The sequence below is a fragment of the Dasypus novemcinctus genome, chromosome 3 (assembly GCF_030445035.2).
Source record: "Dasypus novemcinctus isolate mDasNov1 chromosome 3, mDasNov1.1.hap2, whole genome shotgun sequence".
NCBI lineage: Eukaryota > Metazoa > Chordata > Mammalia > Cingulata > Dasypodidae > Dasypus > Dasypus novemcinctus.
In genome coordinates this window covers 142907948-142932955 of record NC_080675.1, presented here as the reverse complement: position 1 = coordinate 142932955, position 25008 = coordinate 142907948, and the positions used below count along the sequence as shown (strand labels likewise).

General features: G+C 55.9%; 1 protein-coding gene across 3 annotated transcripts in view; it reads left to right on the top strand.

The window, feature by feature from the left end:
* The window catches only part of ITGA11 (integrin subunit alpha 11), a 134673-nt gene extending 112635 nt beyond the window's left edge, over nt 1-22038 (top strand). For all 3 annotated transcript variants that reach the window (XM_058294400.2, XM_058294401.2, XM_058294402.2), the window contains 13 exons: nt 637-747; nt 3959-4044; nt 4838-5045; nt 6617-6715; nt 8138-8214; nt 9978-10067; nt 10996-11086; nt 12690-12803; nt 12965-13051; nt 16158-16268; nt 16366-16461; nt 19608-19721; nt 20318-22038. In XM_058294400.2, coding sequence (XP_058150383.1) covers nt 637-747; nt 3959-4044; nt 4838-5045; nt 6617-6715; nt 8138-8214; nt 9978-10067; nt 10996-11086; nt 12690-12803; nt 12965-13051; nt 16158-16268; nt 16366-16461; nt 19608-19721; nt 20318-20389 — 1356 coding nt within the window. In that variant the 3' untranslated portion in view covers nt 20390-22038. The remainder of the gene's footprint in view (nt 1-636; nt 748-3958; nt 4045-4837; nt 5046-6616; nt 6716-8137; nt 8215-9977; nt 10068-10995; nt 11087-12689; nt 12804-12964; nt 13052-16157; nt 16269-16365; nt 16462-19607; nt 19722-20317) is intronic.
* The last annotated feature ends 2970 nt before the right edge of the window (nt 22039-25008 follow it).

Sequence of the window (25008 nt, the reverse complement as noted above, 5' to 3'; positions counted from 1 at the left end):
TAAAGTTTGAGAACCACTGCTGTAATACAAAGAAGCCACTTGTGTCAGGAACTGTAGGTTCCATGCGGAAGACTGTGTAGGCAGCTCTGAGCACCCCCTTTGTTTACCATCTATCCATAGGATCAGCCTGAACTCCCTACTTCATTCACATGTTTCTCCATTTATTAACTCAACGTATCTACTAAGCTTGTGCTAGGACTGTGCTACGAGGCTCGTGGCCCATTCCCTGCTCGGGAGGGAAGGCTGAGGCACAACCAGGTGGTGCGAATGCCACGTGAGAAGTGGCAATGACGGGTCTGAACAGCGCAGGGCTGCCCGGAGGAGTAGGTGGGTGGTGGGTGCTGCCTGACTTGGCGGAGGCTGCGGCACTGGGGCTGTGGGAGCCCAGCCTGGGAGGGTGCTCGGGGCTCGGTGAAAGGCCCGGGCAGCTCGACCGGCAGGAGCCGAGCCAGGGTCCCTTTCCACGTGGTGCGCTCTTTTCGGCTACTGCCCCCGGGAGCCTCCATCCAGCCATGGACAAAACCCCAACTTGTCCCGAGCGCCAGGAGGGCCACTGCCCCTTACGGCAGCTTCTCACTCAGCGGGAGCGATCCTGGGCGGACACGGATGTCCTCACGCTGCCCTCATCGCCCCCAGGACACCGCCGACTACGTGAAGCCCGTGGCCTTCTCAGTGGAGTACTGCCTGGAGGACCCCGACCACGGCCCCCTGCTGGACGACGGCTGGCCCACCACCCTCAGAGTCTCGGTACAGCCTGGCGCCAGGCAGCAGCTTCGGCACATCGCGTGTCCCCCACCTCCCAAAGCTCCTGGGGTGCGACGAGTGCAGAGAGGCCCTTCCCCACCTCCCGTCCCGGCAGACCCACAACCCGGCACCTTCCCTCCTCCCCCGCGACCCATGCTCGGTATTGGCAGGATGATTTCTGCAGGGCAAGAACCGGGCGTCTGCTGAGTGAGGCTCCCATGTGCCCAGACGGGGAGAGCACTGAGTGGATGCCGAGAAGTAATACAGAGAACCACAGGTCACCTCAGATCTCAACCACCCATCTCCCTCCTTGAGAAATGAGGGTGACTCACCCCTTAGAGCCTGAGCCAGTCCTAGAGCCTGCTGATCTCGTTGATGAATGACTAACTGATGAACAGACCACTAAGTATTTCCCCAGCCCACTAAGTATTTCCAAAATAAGGCGTTTTTAGCCTCATCATAGGCTCCTCAATCACATTTTCTAGTCCCTGGCTCTAGGAGTTCCAGAATTTTCTGTTATCTGATAGTCAGATGCTCCTTGTGTGTGCAACGCCATATAAATCCCACTCAAAGAAAATATCAGAGAGTCATCAATTAAGTCTGAGCTGGGCTGAGAGAGCAGAAAAAAATTTATAAAATGAATTATCTAATGCCTGAACCCTGAGAATTTAGGAAACAACTTCACAATATACCCCAATATTCTTATAACCATGGCCAAGAAGTCCAGTCTCTGAGCAGTGTCTCTGTGAACAGTGTTAAGCTGAGGCAGGAAATAATTTCAGGATCACTTGAGTTCTTTACTTGTATTTCTTGAATACAATGAAGGGATTGTAGAGTCAACAGCAAGACTTCTTCAAATCCCTCTCTTCTCTTGTTAGGCCCATCAGCCCCCACAGCTCCTGAGACATCTCCCTGCCCACACCTCCCAACGCGCCCAGCCCCTGTCCTTACCTCCCCCCCTCTGCTCCTGAGTCTGCATCACAGAAGCACGAGGGAGGCTGTCTTAAAATGCAGTCCAAGAGAGGAGAGGAAACTGGGCTGCAAAGCTGGAATCCTTTGTAGAGAGCTAGGAGAGAGGGCAACCGGCGCACTAAGCCATTCATCTTTTTTCCATTGCAATAATTACAAAGACACTAGAGTGAATGAAGGAGTATTTGGCATTCCCTCTATAGCCCGTGATGCAAATTAACCGGAAGGGTAATCACTGCCCTCCAGGAGCTCACAAGGGAGCAAAGCTCTGACACCAGTGATTTCAGTACAGATGGTAATAATAGTCACTGGGGAGCAAGCTGCCTAAGCTCAGAGGAAAGATAATCAGGCAATCAAATGGGAAGGTTGGGGGACTTCCTGGAGGAGGTAGCTTTTGGCTAGACTTTAAGGCTAAACAGGATTGAGAAATGCAGAGATGGGGAAGTTGGGCTTTTATTCCAGGAGAGGTGAGAGTATAACCAAGGCATGGAAGCGGGAAGCAGAGTATAGGTACATGTAAAGAAAAGGTGAGTAAAAGAAAAGATGAGAAATAAAGCTGTAAAAGGCTGGGAGCTTATTACTGAGGGCTTTGAGTAGCAGCTAAATTTCTAAAAATCGTGTTGATCTGGATTTCCAGCCCCCAGCAAGTTAGAAACATTCTTCCCATGACTTGTTCTCCAAATTCCCATTTAGCATCCACTAAATGGCCAATACTGTTCTAATACCGTAATATCTGGCCTCTTGGTGAATGAGCCTTTCTATATAATTGAGTGTAAGAGATTACATTGTTCCTCTCAGTCAACTGGGCAGTGAGCTTTTGAAGGCTATTATCTGTCTCAAACATCACCACTTCGCTGGAGGGGTCTTTTGTGGAGACCTCAGGTCTTCAGGACGAGCATCATGCCCCACGCATGACACCCTCAGGAGCCCCCTAAGTGTCTGGAACCCCGCCCTTCACTGACTCGCCCGCTCGCCCACTCCCTGTGGCTGTGCGGCCTCCTGCCAGCGGCCCTTCTAGCTATCCTTGCAGCGCGCCTGCTCCTAGCTGCAAATTGTCATGCGATGGGGAGCTGGGGGCGTGCTGGGCAGAAACTTATATAAAATAAGAGTCCGTGGACCTGGGAGCCAGCGAGGGAGTTCTCCGCCGGGAAAAGTTAACGCATTTAAGGCCTGCGTGGCCTTTGCGCCACCCGCCTCCCCTGCCCTGGGTTCTGCTGTGTTCCGCGTAGTGACACTTGCTGGCCCTCAGCTCCAGACCCGAATCCTCAGCTGCCTGCCGAGCGTCTCTCTCAGCACAAACTCAACGTGCCCCAAAACAGAACTCCTCAGTGGAACCCCTCCATTGATTAGCAAACGGCATGGCCATCCTCCCAGGCACCTGGAGAAGACACCCAGCCAGAGTCCCAGGCCCCTTTTCCCTTCGCCCTGCGCCTGAGAGCCCTCCCCATCCACCACCACAGCGTCAGCGTCACCCTTCACCCGGAGGTGGCAGCAGCCGCCTCAGGGGTCTCCCTGCTACCAGCCCAGCCTCGGGCCCTCCCCTGCCCGGGGCGTTTGTGACTGCGCCCCGCTCCCTGGGACCCCCAGCCCAGCGCTCCATCTCCTGCCCGCTTTGCGTCTCCTACTGGGCACCCAGAGCTCCCAGGGCCGCCTCTGCCTCCACGCGGGGCCTCCTTCCTCCTGGGCCGCCCTCTCCCCCCCGCCCCACCACCCATCCTTCTGACCCCGCACCCTGTGGAACTCTGAAGCCGTCTCTGATCAGCCAAAATAACCGCTCCCTCCCTGTGCCTCTTCTGTTCCTCATCCACATCCCCGCCTTTTGCCCACTTCTCACTATAATCGCTTGTTCACACACCTGTCTTTCCCGTGAGCTGAGAGCAGGAGCCACGTCCTCGTCATCCTCTTTCCCCAGGACCGAAGGCCTTGCCCTCCATCCCACATCCCACTAGATGATGGATAAACGTTGCCCAGAACTGCCCCGCTGGCTAAGTGGGGTGCTACCGGCTCGGTTAAGACCCGAGAGGGACCCAGGAGGAGCTGAGTTGTGACCCTTGTTTTAGAGAAGGGAGTCTCTGCAAAAGCGAGAGAGAAAGCCGGGGGTGTGTAGAGAGGGGCAGAAAAGACCAGCGGGCGACCAGTGGGTGGAGAGGAGCTGGTATGCTGGGGCAGGGATGGACCAGCAGTGGGGGGCTGGAGGCTGTGGGTCCCCCACCCAGCCGCCCACGCCTGGCTCTTCCTGGCCCAGGTGCCCTTCTGGAACGGATGCAATGAGGACGAGCACTGTGTCCCCGACCTCGTGCTGGACGCCCGGAGTGACCTGCCCACCGCCATGTGAGTCAGCCCTCCCTGGCCCTGCCCCGCCCCGGCTCTGGGGTCTGGGTAGTTTCCTGCACGTCCTTCTCCAGGCAGGGGGGGTCAAGCACTGAACCTGGGGCCTGCTTAGCCCAGGCTCTGCCTCCAGCTCCTGTGCAACTCCCGTCAAGTCCCTTTCCTCGCTGGCCTTCTGTCGCCTCTTCTGTAAAACGAAAAAACACTCATCTAACCTAACCTTCTCCAACTTTCCTTAGAAAATGAATCCTTTCTTTGGATCTCACTCTACAAAACAGACCAAAGGTGAAGGAGGGGAGCCCAGAGCACTGCGGGCTCACCCTCCCACCCCCTAGACTAGGGGACCCCTCCGGGCCACTGACTGAACTCCTGGGCTCAATGCTAAGCAGAGATGGAGCAGGTTGCCCACAATCCCCAGGAAGAAACGCACTAGCATACAAGGGGAACAATGGACAATGTCGGGTTTTACATTCATATAATACATTTTCAAATAATACGTGCTCAATGTTTATCTAACTTTGAGATGGATTTATGAGAGAAGACATATATCCCATCACATATACAATAAGTTGAAATAGCACACCCAAACCTTGTGGAATGATGAAGAAGCAAATATTCTGACCATCAGGGCTCCTGTCTTCCCATTCAACTCTGAGCTTCCTACCAGCCAAAACCAAAAGGGAAACATGACAGTGGGGAGGTGACAACAAGGGGATGGCTGCCCCCAGGTCCATCGATCTGTGCTAACCCCAGGGCTCCCCACTCGGCCTGATCCCTGGTGGTCTCTTTCCTGCAGGGAGTACTGCCAGAGGGTGCTGCGGAGGCCCGCGCAGGACTGCTCTGCCTACACGCTGTCCTTCGACACCGCGGTGTTCATCATAGAGAGCACGCGCCGCCGAGTGGCGGTGGAGGCCTCCCTGGAAAACAGGGGTGAGAACGCCTACAGCACCGTCCTGAACATTTCACAGTCAGCAAACCTGCAGTTTGCCAGCCTGATCCAGAAGGTGAGACCTCAGCCACCTGCCTGGGCAGCCAGAGGGGAAGCAAGGGGCGGGAAGCAAGGGGCCGGGGCAGGGCCTGGCTGCAGGTTAGGGTCCCCCAGGAGCTTAAGCCTCCGCCCAGACTTCTCCCTGGAGAGTCTCCTCGGTTTGGTCTGAGGGCTGCCGGCATCAGTGTCTTTTTATAGTTTCCCAAGTGGTTTGCACGTGCAGCAGGGGCCAAGCACCACTGCCCTGGGAGTATCTGAGTGTGTGAGGGAATGTGGGGGGACCAGCATTCCATCTCCCCAACAGGGGCAAGACACACACCTCGGCCTCCTTCTATCAAGAATTAGAACCAGTTACTCGGGCTTTAAAATGCCTGATCCAATGAGGGGAGTAGGTATAGCTCACTGGTTGAGCACCAACCTCCCATGTATGAGGTCCCTGGTTCAGTCCCCGGTACCTCCTAAAAAAAAATCCAGTGAGTACCAGCTGCTGTCACAGTAAATTTCAGATTCCTTATTGTGGCATTCAAGCCCTTCCGTGCTTCACCACCCACCACCTGCCACCTCTCCCCTCACCGCCCCCCCCCCACTGAGTCCCAGGGCCACCCCTGTTTCCCAGCACACTCTGCTGTTCCACACGTTAGCCTGGGACCCGTGTGCTGCAGGCTTACAGTCGGCTGGCCGGGCACCGCTGGGTGCTTGGCGTGCATTTAGCCCCTGAAGGCACCTCGTGGGTCAGTCGTAGCTGGACCTGCAGCCGTGAGGCTGGAGGAAGAGCCTGCTGGGATGGTGGGTGCCTATGGCTGGCTGGGATGGTGGGCGCCTACGGCTGGGGGGACTGAAACTGCAGCCCAGAGAGAGGCTTTCCCAAGATCACACGGCAGGTTGGTTCCAAAGCAGGACCAGAACCTGGAGCATCGCGGCCCAGGGCCCTGCCCAGCAAGGTGAGAGCCCGGGGCTGTGCTGGGAGGCTGTGCTCCCAGGCGGCCAGGAAGGCAGCTGCCCCGAGGGGACAGAGCCCTGGTCAACCCAGCCACAGGCCCCACCACAAGGTCGGCCCACTCAGTTTTTCTAGGTTGCAAAGTCATGTGAGACCACAAAAATTTCGCTTTTTTGCCAAAGAGATCCTTTCCAGTGGTTCTGATGGAAAACTGTGCAATCAAAGGCCCGAGAAGCCAGGGGGAGGCAGAATAGCCAGAGCCCGGGGAATGGCCTCCTGCTCCTTCAGGTGGAAAAAGCACAGGCTTTGGAGCCTGCGTGCAAACCAGCGGGCCGAGCCTGGCCCCACTTGCCCTTCCTGGGCCTCGCTAATCCCGCCTGTAATCGGACGCTGGGTCCCGCGTTCGGGGTTGACGTGCAGCAGGAACGACAAAGCACATGCACGAGCGCCCGCCCGTTCTCTCCAGCCCCTGGAGGCCGCCGAGCAGGGCCCCTGTGCCCGGTACCCACGAGCCCAGCTGCGCCCGGGCCCCGGAGGTGCCCCTGGGCTTCAGCGTGGGCGGGTGGGAGTGGGGGGAGGAGCTGGGAGCGGCCCCCAAACCAGGCCTCAGGCCCTGCCCAACTGCGTCCCCGGTGCCTTCCACCCCCCAGGACGATGCGGACGGCAGCATCGAGTGTGTGAACGAGGAGAAGAGGCTCCACAAGAAAGTCTGCAACGTCAGCTACCCCTTCTTCCGAGCCAAGGCCAAGGTGGAGGCCGGGGTGTCATGGGGGAGAGGCAGGGGGGCCCTGGGAGGCACGGGGAGGAAAGAGCAGTGAAGCGAACAGAGAAGGATGGAGAAGCCTGGGGTGCCTTCTAGGTGTATCTGTTTCTGACTCATAAATGACATTCGAACGACCTCATCAGCCAGCCCTGGCCTTGGCCCACCCCCCGGAGAGCACCCAGGCCCCGTGACCTTGGGACCTCCTACATCTCCTGCCCCTCACCCTTCTCCCACCACTTCTTGGCCAATCCCATTGTCCTTGATCCTAACAAGTTTCTCAAATCTCCATCCCCTTCATCATCGTTCTATTACGGCAAAGGAGGGGGAATAACGGCTCCCTGAGCACCTGCCACGGGCGCAGAAGCTCCTGTGAGAAGAGGGTGGGGTGTGGGGAGACCGAGGGAGGTCAGCCAGGCAAGGGGGCAGCTCCTGGAGGAGGGGAGTGTGCGGCGGTCCCGGGGGCAGGGGGCAGACCTGCTCCCCGCCGGCTTGGGAGCAGGGCAAGGCCTCACGGAGGCCACGCTGCTTCTCAAGTGGGAATGGGCTGCGGGCGCTTGGGGCGGGCGCCGGGCTAGAGCAGACAGTGGGCTCGGGGGCAGGACCCGCGGGCTCGAGGGGGGACGGCGCCCCTCGGAGAGCCCCCCGCCTCCAGGGAGACGGGCAAGTCTGTGGGTGGGGTGGGCAGGCACCAACGGGCTCCTTTGATCCCGCTTTGACGCGTAGACCTGGGAGAAGCAGAGCAAACCTCGAGTCGAGGCTCACCCTGCAGGGAGCAAGAGGGGCTGGTCCGAAGCCCAGAGGATCCCGAGTGGGGCGGGAAGGAGGCAAGAAGAGTCGCAGTCAGGGGACCCCCGGGCCCCCTCCTGGGCCAAGGTCAGGGCCCAGGTCAGCAGTGTGGCGGGGGCTGCTGAGCAAGGAGGCAGGTGCTTTAGCCTGCCAGGTGCCTGGGCAGCCGGCCCCCCTCCAGGCCTCATTCTCTCCCCCACCCCAGGGACAAGGGGTGGGTGAGGGCCCGCGCCACTCGCTTCGGGCCCCCACATCCTGCGGTACACGGCGATGCCCATCGTTCCCTCCTACCGTCAGGCTCCCCCCTCCCCCAAAATTCCTTCAGAAGGTGCCTGAGGTTGGAGGTGCCACCTTCTCGTTGCCTTCGTTTAAAGCAAAAAGCAGGGCGCGGGGCTGGCCTTGCAGCCCGGAACCCCCACTGCAGGAGCTGTTTTCTGTGCCCGAGTCCTCAGCAGCCCCTGCTTCAGCTCACACGCCTGAGCGCCTGGTCCTCCCTTCCCCCAGCCCGTTTGGAGAAGGCGCAGGGGGGCCGTGGGGCTGTCGGGGGGGCCGAGCCTGATCCAGGCAAATGCACAGGCGCCAGCGCCCGCAGCCCCGCTCAGCTCATGTCTCTTCCTTGCAGGTGGCTTTCCGTCTAGATTTTGAATTCAGCAAATCTGTCTTCCTACACCACCTGGAGATCCAGCTCGCCTCGGGCAGGTCAGGGCCCCCCCCCCCACTCCTGCCCCTTCCTGGGCCCTGCTGTCCTGCTGTCTTGTCTCCATCCTGCCACTGGGAACGACCCCTCCCACCACCAAGTCCTGTCTCTAATTGCCCAAATCTGAAAAGGCCCCCGGGGTCGGCCCACCGAGTGTGGACCACCGTGTTTACCTGCCATGCATGGCTGTTCTTCAATTTTGGGTGGCTTGAATATAAAAGACCATGTCAGTCCCTTACCTTCAGATGGTACTTTATATAGCAGTTATTATTTTTTTAAAACTACAATTATAAAGTCCTGCACATATAACAGCTCAGTCCATCCTCCCAGCAACCCCTTAAGATATGCAAGGCACAGATTATTTCCTCACCCCATACCCCAGGTACAGGTAAGAAAAGTGAGGCTCAGAGAAGTTGAGGGAATTTCCCAATGACACACAGCACAAGAAGGGTAAAACTGGGAGCTGAACGCTAATCCTTGTCCTGTGCTCTTTCCCGTTCACCTCTCTCTCTTTGGAAGTTTTTTCATTTTTGAGAGAACTCTGCTTACTCTGTGTGGGACTGTCTGTCTTCCTGTCTCCCAGACCTGGTGGTGACTTGAGGGATTCTACTCTGGAGTCTCATAAACAGCCAAAATCCTGGGAATTCTCCAGATCTGAGCAATAAGTACACCAGGCACCCTGCGCACCAACACTCCAACCCACGCACGCGCGCCTGCACGCACGCACTCCCACGCACACACTCCCTGTCACGTCTCCAGCGTGTGCTCGCTTCCCAGCTCCCGGTCAACATTGTGCATTGGGGGAAATTCTTGACGTGAGACAAAGCTGAGCAAGAATTCCCCCTGAAGGGCTCCCTCGTGCTCTTCCACGCCCTTAGAAAGCACAGTCCGTTCTCGCGGGAATGTGAAAGCACAGGCCTGGCAGTGTCTTTGGCACGTGTGTGCCAGGTGGGGGTGGGCGAGGGGGTCCTTGGCTGTCTGTATGGGCCGGGGACCCCTTTTCTAGTGCAACACCTGTCCTGGGGTCCTGCTCCCAAAGGGAATAAAACTTAGTGTCCTGATGAGCAGAAACCATGTTTTTAAGTCTCAACTCTTCGCCCGGGTCGTTCCCGGTGCTCCGCTGTCAAGGAAAGCACGTGGGCCAGGGACTCCCTGCGGAGGCCTCTGAGGTTCACTCTCAGGCCCTTCCGCCGCCGCGGAGTGACCTCGACCGGCCCAGGGAGCGGCCCCTCCAGCCGCTGTCCCTCGCGGTTCAAGGACAAACACATTGCCCTCCTGGGAACCCGAATGGTCTTTCCTCGCGTGGGGAGGGAGGCAGGCTTGTTCCACGGGCGTTCTCTGCCTTCCCACCCTCGAGCGTCCAGCAGCCCAGCAGCAGATGACCCCGGGCAGCAGATGACAAAGCCCAGAGAGGAGATCACAAGGCAGCTGTGGCCAAGCTGGGCTCAAGCCCTCCCAAATGCAGCCCAAAGGCTTTCCCTAACTCCTTGGGCCCAGGGCACCGCACCGATAAAAGGGGCAAGGAAAGCTGATGTCATCCATTCCTCTGCCTCCAAAAGCTCAGCCCTTCCTCTCCTAAGCAGACACCTCCTGCTCCCCCGGTGGCCTGTTCTAATGCTGTTCAGTCCTAGATAAGCCAGGCAGTTCTTCCTTCAGTCTGACTTAGATCCCTCCTGCTGCCGTGAGCCACCAGGATGTGCTGGCTGAGCTGGGCGGAGGCAGGGCTGGCTCCTGCCTGACTGTCATGGCCTGACTCTCTTTGCAGTGACAGCGACGAGCAGGAGAGCACCAAGGAAGACAACACGGCCCTCCTGCGTTTCCCCCTCAAATATGAGGCCGACATCCTCTTTACCAGGTGGGCCAGGGGAAGGGAGGCGCGGGACGAGGGAGCCTCCACCGGGGGCAGCCTGGTGGGCCTTCCTGGGGCGCGAGGTCCCGGGGCCCTGGCACTGGGACGCCGCGAGATGGAAGCCCCGTGTGTCCCTGAGGATCAGAGAGCCGCGGCCGCCTTGTTGCATGCTGGGGACGGGGAGTCCCATGAAGGAAGGAGGAGACACCGGCCCGGCCCCTGGGGATCCCCCAGCAGTGGCCAAGGGTGGAAGGAGGGACGGTGGGAGCTACCACCCCACACACTGACAGTAAGCGGGTGCTTGTCTGCAAAGAAGCTGAAAACGGTACCAGAGCCCTCTGAAAGTCAGTCTACTTCCCACCATCACCTTGCACCAGCAGTTCTAAACAACGTCGGTGATAAAACCCTCCTCCCCGCAGGGCAGACCGCTCCCACCTTCCACCCCGCCTTGGGATGCTATCGGCCCCCAAGTTCAACGGGGAAGCAGCCCCTGTCCTCTGGGAGCTCCCGGACAAATGAAGAACTTAAGACTTAGCAAACACACAGAAGGAAAGCTCAGGCCCCCCCACGACCACCTCTCGAGCCCAGAACCTTCTATAGTGCACCGTGGGCAGGTTCATGCACAAAAGAGGCCCCATCCCCGGGCAGAGAGGCCAGGGCACAGATGGCAAGTAACTGGCTCTGTGATGCCTGCCCCATCCCACAGCAGGCAGGCATTGCCGACTGAGCTCAGCATTTGCTCCTGCTAAACCCATGCAAGGCCTCAGAATCCTCCCCAGCACAACACTTGGGGCAGCCAATCAATGGACAAAGATGCAACCTGTTTTTCCTGGGTTAGGGAGAGGCAGGCCCATGCCCACACCTTCTTTTGCTCATTTACTCATCCAGCTAACTTTGGCTGCGCTCACGGCGACCCTGTCCTCTGTCCCTGCAGGATCAGCAGCCTGAGCCACTACGAGGTCAAGCCCAACAGCTCGCTGGAGAGATACGATGGCATTGGGCCTCCCTTCAGCTGTGCCTTCAAGGTAAGGCTGGAGGGGCCCAGGCAGAGGGAAGGAACGTAAGCTGAAGACCCCTCGTTTATCAGGGAAGGGAACCTGGAATTATTTCTAATGTCTGGGGTCTACCCTCAACCCTGTCACCCACTCGCTGCATGACTTCAGGCCTCTTAGTCCTCAGATGGGCTGGATGGATGTATCAGCGAGGTTGGGCTTGGCTACAGATATATATATACACACATATATACACACACACCTATATATATATATGCATTTTATCCTCCCCCCCACCCCTTGTGGCTTTTTGCTTGCTGTCTGCTCTCTGTGTCCATTTGCTGTGCACTCTTCTGTGGGGGTTTTTTCCGGCTTGTCTCCCTTTTTTGTTGTGTCACCTTGCTGAACCGGCATTCCGTGGTGCTTGTGGGCTGGGCGGCACTCTGCAGGGCTTGCAGGCAAGTCTGCTTTCACAAGGAGGCCCTGGGATGCGAACCCAGGGCCTCCCCTATGGTAGATGGGAGTCCAACTGATTGAGCCACAGCTGCTTCCCAGCTACATATATTTTTTAAATATTGGGGAAAAAAACAGTGATTCAAACACACCAGGATTTATTCTCTCCCACAAAGGAAGTCCAGAGTTGCAGAACTAGCAGTTTCACAAGTCATTCAGGATTGGGTCTCCTTCTGTCTTTCTGCTCCACCATCCTCAGCATTTGATTGTCAGCCTCATGGCTCAAAATTGGCTGCTGTTCCAGCCATCACGTCCTTATTCCAGGCAGCAGGAAGAAGGAAGGCATTAAGAGTATGCCCACTCCCCTATTTAAAAACTGCCCTGGAAGTTATTCACAACAATCCAGTTACCTCTCACTGGCTAAAACATTGTTATTTAGCTGTGAGGGAGGCTGGGAAATATGGCTTTTCAGCTTGGGTTCTGTCACGAAGGAAGGAAGAAAATGAGAATTGGGAGGCAGTTGAGCAGTCTCTGCCCCAGTGGGCCCAAACTCTCCACCCCTGAACTGCTGTGAGTTTCACTTTCTCCTACAGCCATGTGAGAGCTGGGAGCAGACAGACACCCGAAAACTGGGCCTCAGACAAACGGACAACTTGGGCAAGAGAGGTTTAGTAACCGGCTCAAGGTCACACAGCTCCTAGGCAGCAGCTGCCCCGGGGATACAGTGCTGGTGCTAGGGTTCCAAGCCTTGCCCAGAGCCCTCCTGCTTTGGCACCGAGTGTCAGCCTCATGTGAGCGGTCACATGCTCACTATTTATAGCCCTCATTCATTAATGATTACCTCATAATCAATTAATAGCCGCCACCCCCGCCACCCCTGGGCTCTGCCCAGCTTGTCCAGCGGGCCCTTGCCCGCCAGCCTCGCGGCCCCGCCCGCCCGCTCTCGGCCTCCGGCAGCCCACGCGCTCGCCTCTGCGCCCCGGCCCCATTGGCCGCGCTTTGGAGCGTGCACAGTGAAAACCCCAGGGGCGCCGGGGGACCCCGTTTCCTACCCCGAGAGAGCGCCCAGCCCGTCCGGGGCGGAGGGTGCGGGCGGCTGCCCCGGGGCCCGGCCGCCCTGGGCCTCCTTCTCCAGCCCCCGCGCGGCGGCCGGCTGCGCTGACTCCTCCCTCTCTGGCCACAGATCCAGAACCTGGGTCTGTTCCCCGTGCACGGGGTGATGATGAAGATCACCGTCCCCATCGCCACCAGGGGCGGCAGCCGCCTGCTGCTGCTGAGGGCCTTCCTGGCCGACCAGGTACCGAGGTGCCCGGGAGCCGGCGTGGGGGGGCCCGAAGGAGAAGACGAGCCCGCGGGCCCCAGCGGGGCCTTCTCTGGAAAGAGGAGGAGCGGGGGATCCTCCCTGGGCGGCTGAGCGCGCCCGAGCTGTGCGTGGGGCCGGCTGTGTCCTTTGCGCAGGGGAACGCGTCCTGCAACGTCTGGGGGAACAACACTGAGTACCGGCAAGCGCCCGCCGAGGAAGACCTGAGCGGCACCAGCCAGCTGGTGAGTACCCCTGTGGGGCCCAGGTGCGGGAAGGCGCTCCTGCGCCTCAGGGGCTGTTCCTCTCCCAACCCAAAAGTGTGTCAATAGCTCTTGTTGGGAAGCGGACTTGGCCCAGTGGCTAGGGCGTCCATCTACCACATGGGAGGTCTGCGGTTCAAACCCTGGGCCTCCTTGACCCGTGTGCAGCTGGCCCATGCGCAGTGCTGATGCGCGCCAGGAGTGCCCTGCCACGCAGGGGTGTCCCCAGCGTAGGGAAGCCCCACGCGCAAGGAGTGTGCCTGGTAAGGAGAGCCACCCAGCGCAAAAGAAAGCACAGCCTGCCCAGGAATGGCACCGCACAAATGGAGATGATGCAACAAAAAGAGACACAGATTCCTTGTACCTCCGAGAATACAAGCAGACACAGAAGAACACACAGCGAATGGACACAGAGAACAGACAACTGGGGGGAGGGGTGAGAGAAATAAATAAAATAAAAAATAAATGAAAGTTAAAAAAAAAAAAAGCTCTTTTGGGGTAGCTGTACAGGCTCAGCCTCAAATCAAGAGGAAACCAAATGTGGAAAAGACACTTCCTGCCCGCCCTGAGCGCACCATCTCATAGGAGATGGTGGGACAGACAAAAGAGGGCTTCTGAAGCCAGGTGATAAACCTGCAATAAAGCCAGAGGTTGACAGTGAGGACAGTCAGCCTTGAACAGGAAGGGCAGCCATGGCCTTGCCCCTGGGCCTCCCAGGCTGGGAGGATACAGATAAGCAGAGGCGGGAGCAGAAGCCTGAGAGCAGCCCTGCGGAGGCGGGGCCTTCCCGGGCTTGTGCCGGAGACGTCTGACCATGTCGGCTGGGGCCTCCCTGGCGCTGCAGAAGGAGTCAGAAATTCCAAAACCCTCCCCAAGGCGTGCGCCACATTCCAGTTTACATTCTCTTGGTCCCTCTGCCTCCACTGACCAATTTCTGAGATGCCTTCACTCTTCCTTACCAGCCGTAAAACGTAGCTGTTTTAGCCTTATTTGCCCAAGCGAGTGCCTCGCCCAAAGCATTTTTTGTGTGGTGTACTTTACTGAAGATTTGGGGTTGGGCAAAGTTGGGGTGGGCAGCCATGCAGCAACATAAACGCTTCAGCCTGTTAAACTCTATTTGTCTGACAATTTGTTTGGGTTTTCTCTTAAGATATCATCTGCAAACTGAACAGTTATAGTTTTTCCTTTCAATCCCCATAATAAAATGTTCTTCTCTTATTGCTCTGGTGAGGACTGCCAGGGTTACAGTAAATTGAAACAGTGACAGTCTTGTCACAACCCAGATTTTAAAGGAAATGTTTTTGATTTTTCATTCTTAAATATAATGCTGTAGATATTTTATGAATATTCTCTACTCAGATTCAGGAAGTTCCCTGGGAGTTTTTTTTCCCCTTATAAAATAAACTTTATTTTTAGAGAACTTTCAGCTAACAGAAAAGTTACATCAAAAGTAAAGGGGAGGGAGCCAATGTGGCTCAAGCAGTCCATCTCCCATGTGGAAGGTCTCAGGTTCGGTTCCCCTGCCTCCTGAAAAAATGGGAATTAACAACAAGCAAAACAAACAAGAAAGCTGACTCAGAGAAGAAGATGTAGCTCGGTAGCTGAGCACCAGCTTCTACATACAAGGTCTGGGGTTCAATCCCTGAACCCGGTACCTCAAAAAAAAGTAGAATGGATTCCCATATACCCCACTCCCCCCCTCCCAGATTTTCCCTTGTTAATAACATCTTACATTAGTGTGGTACATTTGTTACAATTGATGAACAAATGTTAAAACATTGTTACACCAAGGTCTATAGGTTTACATTGTGGTTTATATTTTGCATTGTACAGTTTTGTACAAAATGTATAATGGCCTGGATCCATCATTGCAGTGTTATGCAGAACAATTCTAATGCCCTAAAAAAGCCTTATGTTCACCTTTTCTTCCTTCCCGCTCCACTCAGAACTTCCGGTAACCACTATCATTATACCAATGTTACAAATTCTTCCTTTACTGCTATAGGTCTACTTTGGTCCTGGTTGCATTCCCCCCTTATGCTCGTTCATTCCGCAGTCTTGAGGATTTGGGAATGGTGACACCCGCTCTGCTTCAGATGGAGAGGGGGCTTAGATCATACAGGCCAGATGGCAGGAACTGTTTTGCTTGCACTTATAGGTACCCTTTGCTTTTGAGGATGGGGGTTGTCCATACATTATTTTGTTAGTTGTCCTGAGCAGCTAGGAGTTTTGTGTTGTTTCTTTTTTTTTTTTCCCTAAAGATTTATTTATTTTTGTATTTATTTCTCTCCCCTTCCCCACCCCACCCCCACCCCATTGTCTGCTTTCTGTGTCCATTCGTTGTGTGTTCTTCTGTGTCCTTTTGTATTATTGTTGGCAGCACCAGGAATCTGTGTGTCTTTTTATTGCATCATCTTGCTGCGTCAGCTCTTTGTGTGTGTAGTGCCACTCCTGGGCAGGCTGCACTTTCTTTCGCACTGGGCAACTCTCCTTATGGGGTGTGCTCGTTGCGTGTGGAGCTTCCCCTATGCAGGGAACACCCCTGTGTGGCACGGCATCCTCGCACGCATCAGCACTGCGCGTGGGCCAGCTCATCGCAGGAGTCAGGGGGCCCTGGGTTTGAACCCTGGACCTCCCATGTGGTAGGCGGACACTCTACCAGTTGAGCCAAATCCGTTTCCCATTGTTTCTTTTTTAATCATGAATGGAGGCTGGATTTCCTGAAATGCTTTTTCAGCATCTGTTATGGTGCCTGTACAATTTTTTTCCTTGTGTGTTGCTGACATTTATAGATTTTCTAATATTGAACCAAACTTTGTTGTTGGAACATACCCGGTCCGGTCATTAGGCACCACTTCAAATGGAGCACGGGCCACACCCATCCTGGACCTGTCCTTCAGCCACCCGGGGCCTCCCCCACCCCTAACCTCTCCCCCATCCCCTGGCCTCTGTCCCTTTGCATCCTTCTCGGCAGCAAACCCCAGTGGTCCAGCAGTCAGCTGGACCCTCTCGGGCCCTTGGCTAGGCTGGCAGCCTCGCCTGCCCCGCGGCCCAGCCGCTCACCCCCGAGACCTGTCGTCCCTTTCAGAACCACAGCAACTCCGACGTGGTCTCCATCCACTGCAACGTGAAGCTCGCCCCCAACCAGGAAATCAGTTTCCGCCTGCTGGGGAACCTGTGGCTGAGGTCCCTCAAGGCGGTAAGTAGGGCACGGGGCTAGGCGGGATGGAGGGCGGTTTGGAGTCTCCCCCGGGGGCTGCTCCCAGGCCAGCTGCCCACCAGGCTCTCATCACCAGCTCAAGTACAAGTCCCTGAAGATCACGGTCAGCGCAGCCTTGCAGCGGCAGTTCCACAGCCCCTTCATCTTCCGCGAGGAGGATCCCAGCCGCCAGGTGAGCTCCTGGGGTCCCGGGCCAGCGCTGGCCCCCAGAGTTCTCCCACACGCACTGCCCCTGTGCTCCTGCCAGCAGTGACCGGAGCGATGAGGAGAGAGTAAAAGCCGGATAAATAGACCTGCAGGGCGCCCGAGGTAGACGTCCCGGGAGCTGCCAGCCCTGGCCTCCCGGGGAGCGGGGGAGTGAGGGGCTGCCCACTGACTGGCTCTCCAGCCTCGAGGCCGTGGCCTTGGGCAGACTCCAGGAAGCTCCAGGAAGGCGTCCCACCCCCTCCTCCCCCCATTTGCATCTCAAATGTGCAAGTGTGGTGCAAACTGAATTTGAAGACCAAAGCAGGCGAGGTGTCTCCGCATTGGGACTCTTTTGTGATTGGGTAAATCCAGAATATCACAGGTCAGACTGGCTTGAGTCGGGTCCGGAAGAGGGTGAGGCTCTGGGAGGTGCTCTGCTGAGAACAGGAGAAGTCCGGTCTGAAGAAACACCCAGTCCTCTGAAAAGCAGACCGGGCGTCTCAGGAGCGGGACACTGCTGCCCTCCATCGGCCAGCCCAGAAACGCCGGCCGGGGCGCCCGGCAGCACTGGCGTGGCAGGTGCACAGTGAACTCCCCTGCCCCTTGCCCCTAGGACATGCCGTGGAGCGAAATGGACGTGGTCAGGGAGGCAGGCCTTAATAAAACCATCAAACAAATATCAGTCACAAACAGGGCGATAGCGGGTGCCAAGCCCAGCAGCAGCACGGAGGGGACGGACCTGCCCAAGGAGCAGTTTACATTCGTTCTTGCCTTCGTTCAGCATTTGGTGGGTGCTGTGCCTAGCACTCAGACCCCACTGGGGGTAGAGATGAACTAGGCAAACAAGGGACAATGACAACAAAGTATGGGTGCAACTGGAGGGTGAGCACGGGCGCTGTGGGGGTCAGAGCGAGGGTGTCCAAGGAAAGCTGTCTGGAGACGGTTTGAAGTGAATCTTGAAGGATATGTTGGAATTTGCCAGCCCACTAGGAGAGGGGAGGTATGTTACAGGCACCAGCACCCCCAGATTGCCCCACTCCCCCACAATGGTGCATGGGTTTTAGGTGAATTCTCCTAGCCGCCCCCCCAACACCCCAAAATTCCTCTTGTAGTCTCTGGACAGCTAACTTCTCTTTTAGAAATCCAGAAACTCAAAAAATAAGCACTTGTGCTCGGCTTCACTGGCTGTGGGGGTGGGAAGCAGAGCCATGTCCCGCCTTCAGGCACAGGAGACAGGTCAGGGGACTGCCATTTGCTAAGGCTGTGCTGTGTGGCAGGCACTGTACCAGACACTTCACGCGCTAGCTGGCTCATTGCTCACAACACTTCCAGATACGGAAACCGAGGCTGTGTGAGATACGGCAGAAGCAGGCAGTGAGCGGCGTGGGCAGTGGTTTGTGTTGACTTAGAGGCGGTGATAGTGTAGAGAACCAGGAATGCATCGTACTGTGGAAGGGGGTTCATTCATTTCAGCACGCAGCACATTTCCTGAACTCCTACTCTGTTCCAGGCACTGAGGAGAGTGATGAACAAAACAACCCCTCCTGGGGTGGATATTATAGGTGGGGAGAAAGGCAATAAATATAAATATATGCAATGTCAAGTAATAAGGGCTGTCCAGAAAAATGCAAGCATGTTTGGTGGAGAGTCAGGAGGTGGGATTTGATGCAGGGGAGGTGGGGAAAGCCTCTCCATCAAACAGAGACAGGAAGAAACCATCAGGCAGAGGGCACGCGTGAGTCGTGTCGATGATGTCTGGGGGAATGCCTTGCAGGCGGAGGAAAGAGGAGATGCACAGACCCTAATGGAGGCGTGGCCCAGCCTCTGGGAGGCCAGGTGGCTGGAGGGCTGGAGTAGAGAGAACAGGAGATGAGGTCTGCGAGGAGGCCAGAGCGCAGAGGGCCTTGCAGGCCAGGACAAGGACTGTGACTTTCACTCCGAGGGAGATGGGAAGACGTTGGGGTCTTTGAGCGGAACAGAGAATCCTTCCTGTTCAAAAGGATCCTCTTGGGGAGTGGCTGTAACTCAAGTGGTTGAGCACCTGCCTACCATATACTAGGTTCCAGGTTCAATCCCCAAAACTGCCTGAAGAAAAAAAATATCCCTCTAGCAGCTGCCTTGAGAATAGACGGGGCGAGGCAGAGGCAGAGCCAGGACGCAGGAAGGCAGCTACTGCAGCTCCAGGAGAGAGACGAGGGGGCCCAGGCAGCACAGGGGGCTCTGGGGTGGGGAGGAGTGAATGGGCTTTGCTGATGGATCCACGTGGGTGTGAAAGTGAGCATCAGTGATGAATACGAAGCTTCAGGCCTGGGCAACTGGGACTGAAGGCAAGGCTGCCGTTTGCTCTGATGGGAAAGACAGGGAAGGAGCAGGGTTGGGGGTAAGGGGGGAAGCAGGAGTTGGGTTTGGGGCCTGTTAAAAATGTCAAACCGGCCAAGCAGACAGTTGGACAGGTACGAGAAGGGATTCAGGAGAGAGTCCAGGTGACAGATGTGGGGTGGTGAGAGGATAGAGGGTCAGTGCTGTCAGACTGAGCACGCGCACACGGGGCTGCCTGACGACTTTCACGGGCCCTGGGCTCTTGGCCTCTGCGAGCCCCTTCCTCCATAAAAAATGTTAAAAATTACATTTTACAACTACGTTGGAATAAAGACTATATGATAATCCAGGCTAGATTGTATTCATATTTCCTCCGATTTTTAAAGAAATTAGATATTCTCATCAGCCTGAGATTACCGTGGGCCCTGGGCACCGTGCCTGCCGTGCCTGACGGGTCAGTCCATCAGAGCTCACCCAGGGGGCGGCTGTAGACAAGAAGAGGTCCCAGGACTGAGCCTTGGGAGTTTGGAAGATGCTGAGGAAGTGTCAAGAAAAGTGGCCAGTGAGACTCCAGGGAGACGGGGTGCCCAGAGGCCAAAAGCAGAGGGGGCCTCCAGGAGGAGGCGGGGAGCCCGGGCATTTTTTCAGGGTGTCCACGGTGCAGGGGCTGGGAGCGAGGAAGCCTCTGCAGGCCAAGTGCCACCCATAACCCAGCGTCCCCCTGAGGCGGGGACGCACCTCTCCCGTGGGGTGCCAGCTGCCCGGCCCCAGGACAGTAACGCTGCCGGCCTGGCTCCTCCTCTCCCGGTGCAGGTCACGTTTGAGGTCTCGAAGCACGAAGACTCGCAGGTGCCCATCTGGATCGTGGCGGGCAGCACCCTGGGGGGCCTTCTGCTCCTGGCCCTGCTCGTCCTGGCACTGTGGAAGGTGAGCCCACGGGCGGGGCGGGGAGCCGCAGCCTCCGGGCTTCTTCCCGGGAGCCCCCCGCGCGCCGGCCTTGCTGCCCGCCCTGCGCCGCTGCGCGCCCGGGCCCCGCACCACGGCGGGCAGGCCGGCTCGGCCCGCAGAGAGCGCTCGGCCCGAGGCGCCACCCTTCGGAGGGTCACGCGCCCCTTGACACCCTGGCAGCGAGGGCGCCCCTTATCCGAGAAAAAATCAGGGACGCGCAACTGCGCAAAACGCCGCCAGTATCGTCAGGCGGTTAACAAGCCCCCGAAGCCCTTCCCTGTCTCTGCACCCGGTTCAGGACCCCTGGTCTCAGCCTCCTCCTGTGATAAGGGGAGGTGAGGGAGGCCCGGGCGAGGCCGGGCGGGCCTGCCCAGGGCCTGTCCCCCCTGGTCCAGCCCAGCAGCGCCGTGGCCCGCTGTGCAGGCCAGTGAGGGGGTGCTGGGGGGCGCGTCAGAGCGGGCTGGGGTCCGCACCGGGAGGACGGAAGCAGGAGGAGGGTCCGTGGAGGGGCAGGGAGGGGAGGGGGCCTCGCGTGTACCCTGCCTGCCAGGACGGCTGCCTCTGCTTCCCCACAGCTCGGGTTCTTTAAAAACGCCAAGCGCAGGCGGGAGCCCGGCCTGGACCCGAACCCCAAGGCGCTGGAGTGAGGCTCTGGAGGAGGCTGCGACTTGGTGGAGGCCAGGACTCGGCCAGGCGGGCGCGGGCCCAGGCCGGAGGCCCCACAGGGCTGGGGCGGCGAGGACGCCAGCCGGCTTTGCACTTGACCTCACCTCCTGAGAGACGGCGCCTGCTCCCTCTGGAATGGAAACCGAAGCTGGTCTTACAGGGAGCGCCCTGCTGGAAAGCCGTGACACCTCCATCACAGACCCCAAGGGACTTAAAGGGACGCCAACCCAGTCCCAGCCCAGCGCCTCCCCCAGGCTCTGTGGGGGGCATTTGCTGCCCCAGCCTTTACGGTGCTAGGAATTCATAAGCATTCCTATCCTCAGAAGAGACCCAGGGAGGAAGACTGTAAATACAAACCCACCCCACGCACTCCTCCCCTCTAGTCCCAGAGGGACCCCAGGGGGCAGCAGGAAGCCGGGTCTGAATTCTGCTCACCCTCCCGCCCTCCACGCTGCCAGTGGCTCCCCAGCACGTCCGTCCTCCCCCTCCACCACCCCCATTCCCATGAATGAACCTCAGCCCAAGGGCTTGATGGTGACGGCTGCTGGCCAGGGATGAAGAAAGACTCTGGGATGCAGAGACTGTGACTGACGGGCAGGTGGGACCCAGCATGGGGGCGCCTGCCCCAAGGTCAGGGTGGGGGAGACCCACGGGCTGTCCTCTCCACCGTGCGTTCACACTGACTGCCACCCGCACACTCCGCACGCGCTAGCTGCTAGTGGCCTCCCCCCTCCCTGCTACCACCCCCGCCGCCCCCGCCCCGGGCTGCCTCTGTTCCTCCGTACCTCACGGGGAAGCGCGCGGTGACGCGATCCCCAGGCCCCCAAGTCCCTCTTCCAGTCTTCCCGCCGCAGCCGCCCTGGGACACGCTGGCCTGGCCTGGGCGGGAGGAGTAGGGATGGGGAGCCTGCCCTTCCTGCGTCACCCCCCTACACACAGACTGCCTCCCAGTCCTCCGTTCCGTCCACCGCGGCACAGGAGAAGGGCTCAGCTGCCCTGCTGAGGGGTCCTCCCTGGAATGCACTGAACCAACCCCGTGCAGGGACCCCTGGAACCTGTGCGGCCTCGGTGGCACAGCGGGACAAATGGTACCACCCATGATGGTGCCCCAAGGACAAACAGAGTAATTTATGCCTTAACCTTGTTTTGAGGTAGAAAGAGGAACATATCAAAGACACTTGTCTACCTATTGCATAGTACGACTTTTACTGTCGTAAATATTTTTAAGAAATAAAAAAAAAAGTATTTAAAAACTCCCTACCTAGGAGCTGACATCCCCTTCTGTGGGCACAGCATGTCCCAGATAGTCACACTTTCCTTTGAAAGAGAGAAGGCAAATAAGGGGCTCCCTGCTTCCTTCTCATTGCCTGCAAATGCTGGGAAGGGATTAACCCACCATTTGCTCCCTACAGCATCAAGTGGCTGTCTGGTTCTGTTCCACATGTCTAGTGATGAGGCATTTATTTCTCCCAAAGGCCCCATTCGATCTTTGGCCGGTTTAAATGGTTAGAACCTAAATGTTTTGCTGGAGCTTCCCTCCCCCTTACTTCCAGCTTTGCTTTCTCAGTGCTCATCTTTCTTCACCACCTTTATACATAGGTTGCTCTTAAACCAAGTTGTCTCCATTCTATTCTTGTGCTGTTGGCTTCTTGTAATCCCAAGAATCCGGAAGTAGAACCTTAGAAGTTATTTGGTTTTATTCCTGCGTACGTGAGGCCCCTCTGAACCAAAGAAGTTAAGCGGTAGCCTCTAGGTTCCACAGCAAAACCAAAGCCAGGACTGCCATCTCCCAAGCTAGCCTCTGTCATTCTAGCCTGACCTGGGAAGGGTGGAGTGAAGGAACCAAAAAATCTATATAAAGTAACTGAAACCAAACCCTGAAACCAAAATCTGAGTATCAAAACCCCACTTTTCCTTCTACGAGTACAATCAGAAGTTTGTGGGGTTTTTTTGTTTTCATTTTTGTTTTTTTCAGGTGCCAGATCTGGGGAATGAACCGGGAGATCTCATAAGTGGGAAGCTGGTACTCGACCACTGAGCCACATCAGCTCCCCTGAGTTGGTTCTATCATTTGTGTGCTTGTTGTTTTTTTGTTTGGGGGAGGCACCAGCAACTGAAACTGGGACCTCCTATGTGGGAAGCAGACACTCAACTGCTTGAGCCACACCCGCTCCCCAGGAGGAGAAGTTTTAAAATCACATTTCTTCATTTCAGGCATCACCCTCACGAATGGGATAACCTGGTTAAATAAGAATCCATGACCCTACACTTAAAGATGCATTGTTTTAGGACCCAGTGCTCTGTAAACATCATCAGATCTGAGAAACCTCATTTTTAAAGGATGGCATTCACATTAAAACAAAACAAAACAACCCTGCCATGTGTGACCACACTTTAGGCCAAAAAAAATGTATCTTCAGGTCGAATGCAGCCCAAAGGTCGCTAGACTGAAACCTCTGGCCTCTCAGTCAGAGGCACTCTTTATCCCCGAGGCCTCTCGGTTCCTGCCATGCCCCCCACCAGTCCTATACTAACACCAACTAAATTGTCAAAAGGTGGAGAAATTGGGAGACTTTCATCTTCAAGGCCTTCAGCCCTTGGAATGTCTCTCCCTTCTTCCCTTTCTTGTCAACTTACCCTTCCCAAATTTATTTTCTCTTAAGTATAAATATCCAGGATTGACCTCGTGTGCCTGGCAGGGCAGACAGAGAAAATGCATATAATAGAAAACAGGGGAGCAAATGTAGCTCAGTGGTTGAGTGCCTGCTTCCCATGTATGAGGTCCTGGGTTCAATTCCCAGTACCTCAAAAAAAAAAAAATGCCCCATGCTAGCAGCGCATGTGTTTCTCAATTTGAAAACAGCTGAGGTGGTTTAAAAACTACCGATGTGAGGACCCACGTCAGGGAATCTGATTTAATTGGTTGGGTGTAGAGCCAGTGCATCGTTCTTGTTTTCAGGCTCCCCAGGTAATTGTATTAGGCTGAGAGTTGAGCTCCACAGGCAGGTGAGCACACAGCCTGGAAAATGAAGAAAAAGAGGGTTAGCATGCACCGGCGACCTTCTATGACGAATATTGGGAAGTTTGCTGTCATGAATGTTGTTCAAGTTAACTAGGCTCCAGCCTGGAGCTTAGAAGACCTTTTTGTTACAGCAAATTCCCAGGGTAAGATTTGCTGCAGTAAATGTCACCCAGTTTCCCAGGGGACTCTTGGAGTACTTGGGCATATTTGCTACCATATGGGAAGGAAGCTGAAGAAATCTTGGCATTTAGAGGCAAGCAGCCCAAAGCACAAACTCAAACAAACATTAAAATTCATCCTGTGGTGTACAGATGGAAGCTATTAAGTTCTATCTGGTAGTTAAGAATAATTATTTAGGATGGAACTAAGGGCTAAACGCATGGTACTAAAATGGAATTGTAGCCAACTTAGAAATGACCCAATATTTTAAATCATTATTGGTCCACCCTAGACAGTATAAACAAGCTGCTTTGATTTCTAAGTGGCACACAGTACTTAAGCAAGTCCACGGCAATTTAAGTAAAACATGAGAAAACATGCCTGGGACAAGCTCTGACTCGCTGTAAACCAAACTGCCCACAGGAGGTGGTCTTAGTCTAAGGTCTGTCTAGTGGAGGAGACAGATCTCAAACAAGGAGTTATGAGAGGGTGGTCTCTCTGTTGATTCTGACCTGGTGAGCCTGTAGAGGAGTCCCACCCTCATGAGGCCCCTCTCATAGGATGGGGACAGGTCATAAGAGAAGATTCAGAAGCCAAAGGCAGATGCTGGCTAGATTCAAGAGAGGTCTCAGGCTCTCATACGGTCGTACAGGGTTCTGCTGAGAAAGGGTTGTTAATTATGGCATCCTTCAGTTCCAGCCAACCGGGAGCTGGAAAGAAGAAATCCAGACAACAGTGCTACTTTTTTCCGGCATTAAATGGTATGAGCATACAAGTTCAGAAGGCCTCATAAAGCAGCTTACCTACTCAGAGCGGAGCTTCTCAAAGTGGGGTCCTAACAGCGGCCTCTGTCAGAACCACAGAGCCTTAAGTTCCACCCCTAACCTCACAAATCCAATTTCTATGAGGTAATTCTAAGCACATTACACTTACAGAACCACCAATATAGAGACACAATATTGTGTTATTCCCTAATCTTCAATTTCTTAAAAAGTCAGGCCCATCTCAGTGGTCCTTCCACAGTGCTTGGGCCTGTTAGTCATGGCAATAATTGGCAAAACAAAAAACTGTTTGTCCAGTGGAGCTTCTGGGTTTTACTTTTGTTATAGAAGGTGGTTTTCCTTAACAGGAGGCAGGTATCCAGGTAATTCCCATGCAAAGTGGAAGGGCTTCCAGAAATAGAACTCTCCTCACTTAGACATTTTTAAAAAGACAAGTTGCCACCTCAATCACTATTCAACACCTTTGAGCATCAATATTCTCCCCAAATAAGATGTTAGTTTCAGTCAGTCCCTTGGCTTCAAGCCTCAGGAAGCCTGTAATAGAAACAGCTGACTTACTCATGCTCCTTTTCTGGCTTAATGACTCACTGTAACCACCCCTCACCTCCCAACTAGGAAGTTAAGTGGACAGGTCTCT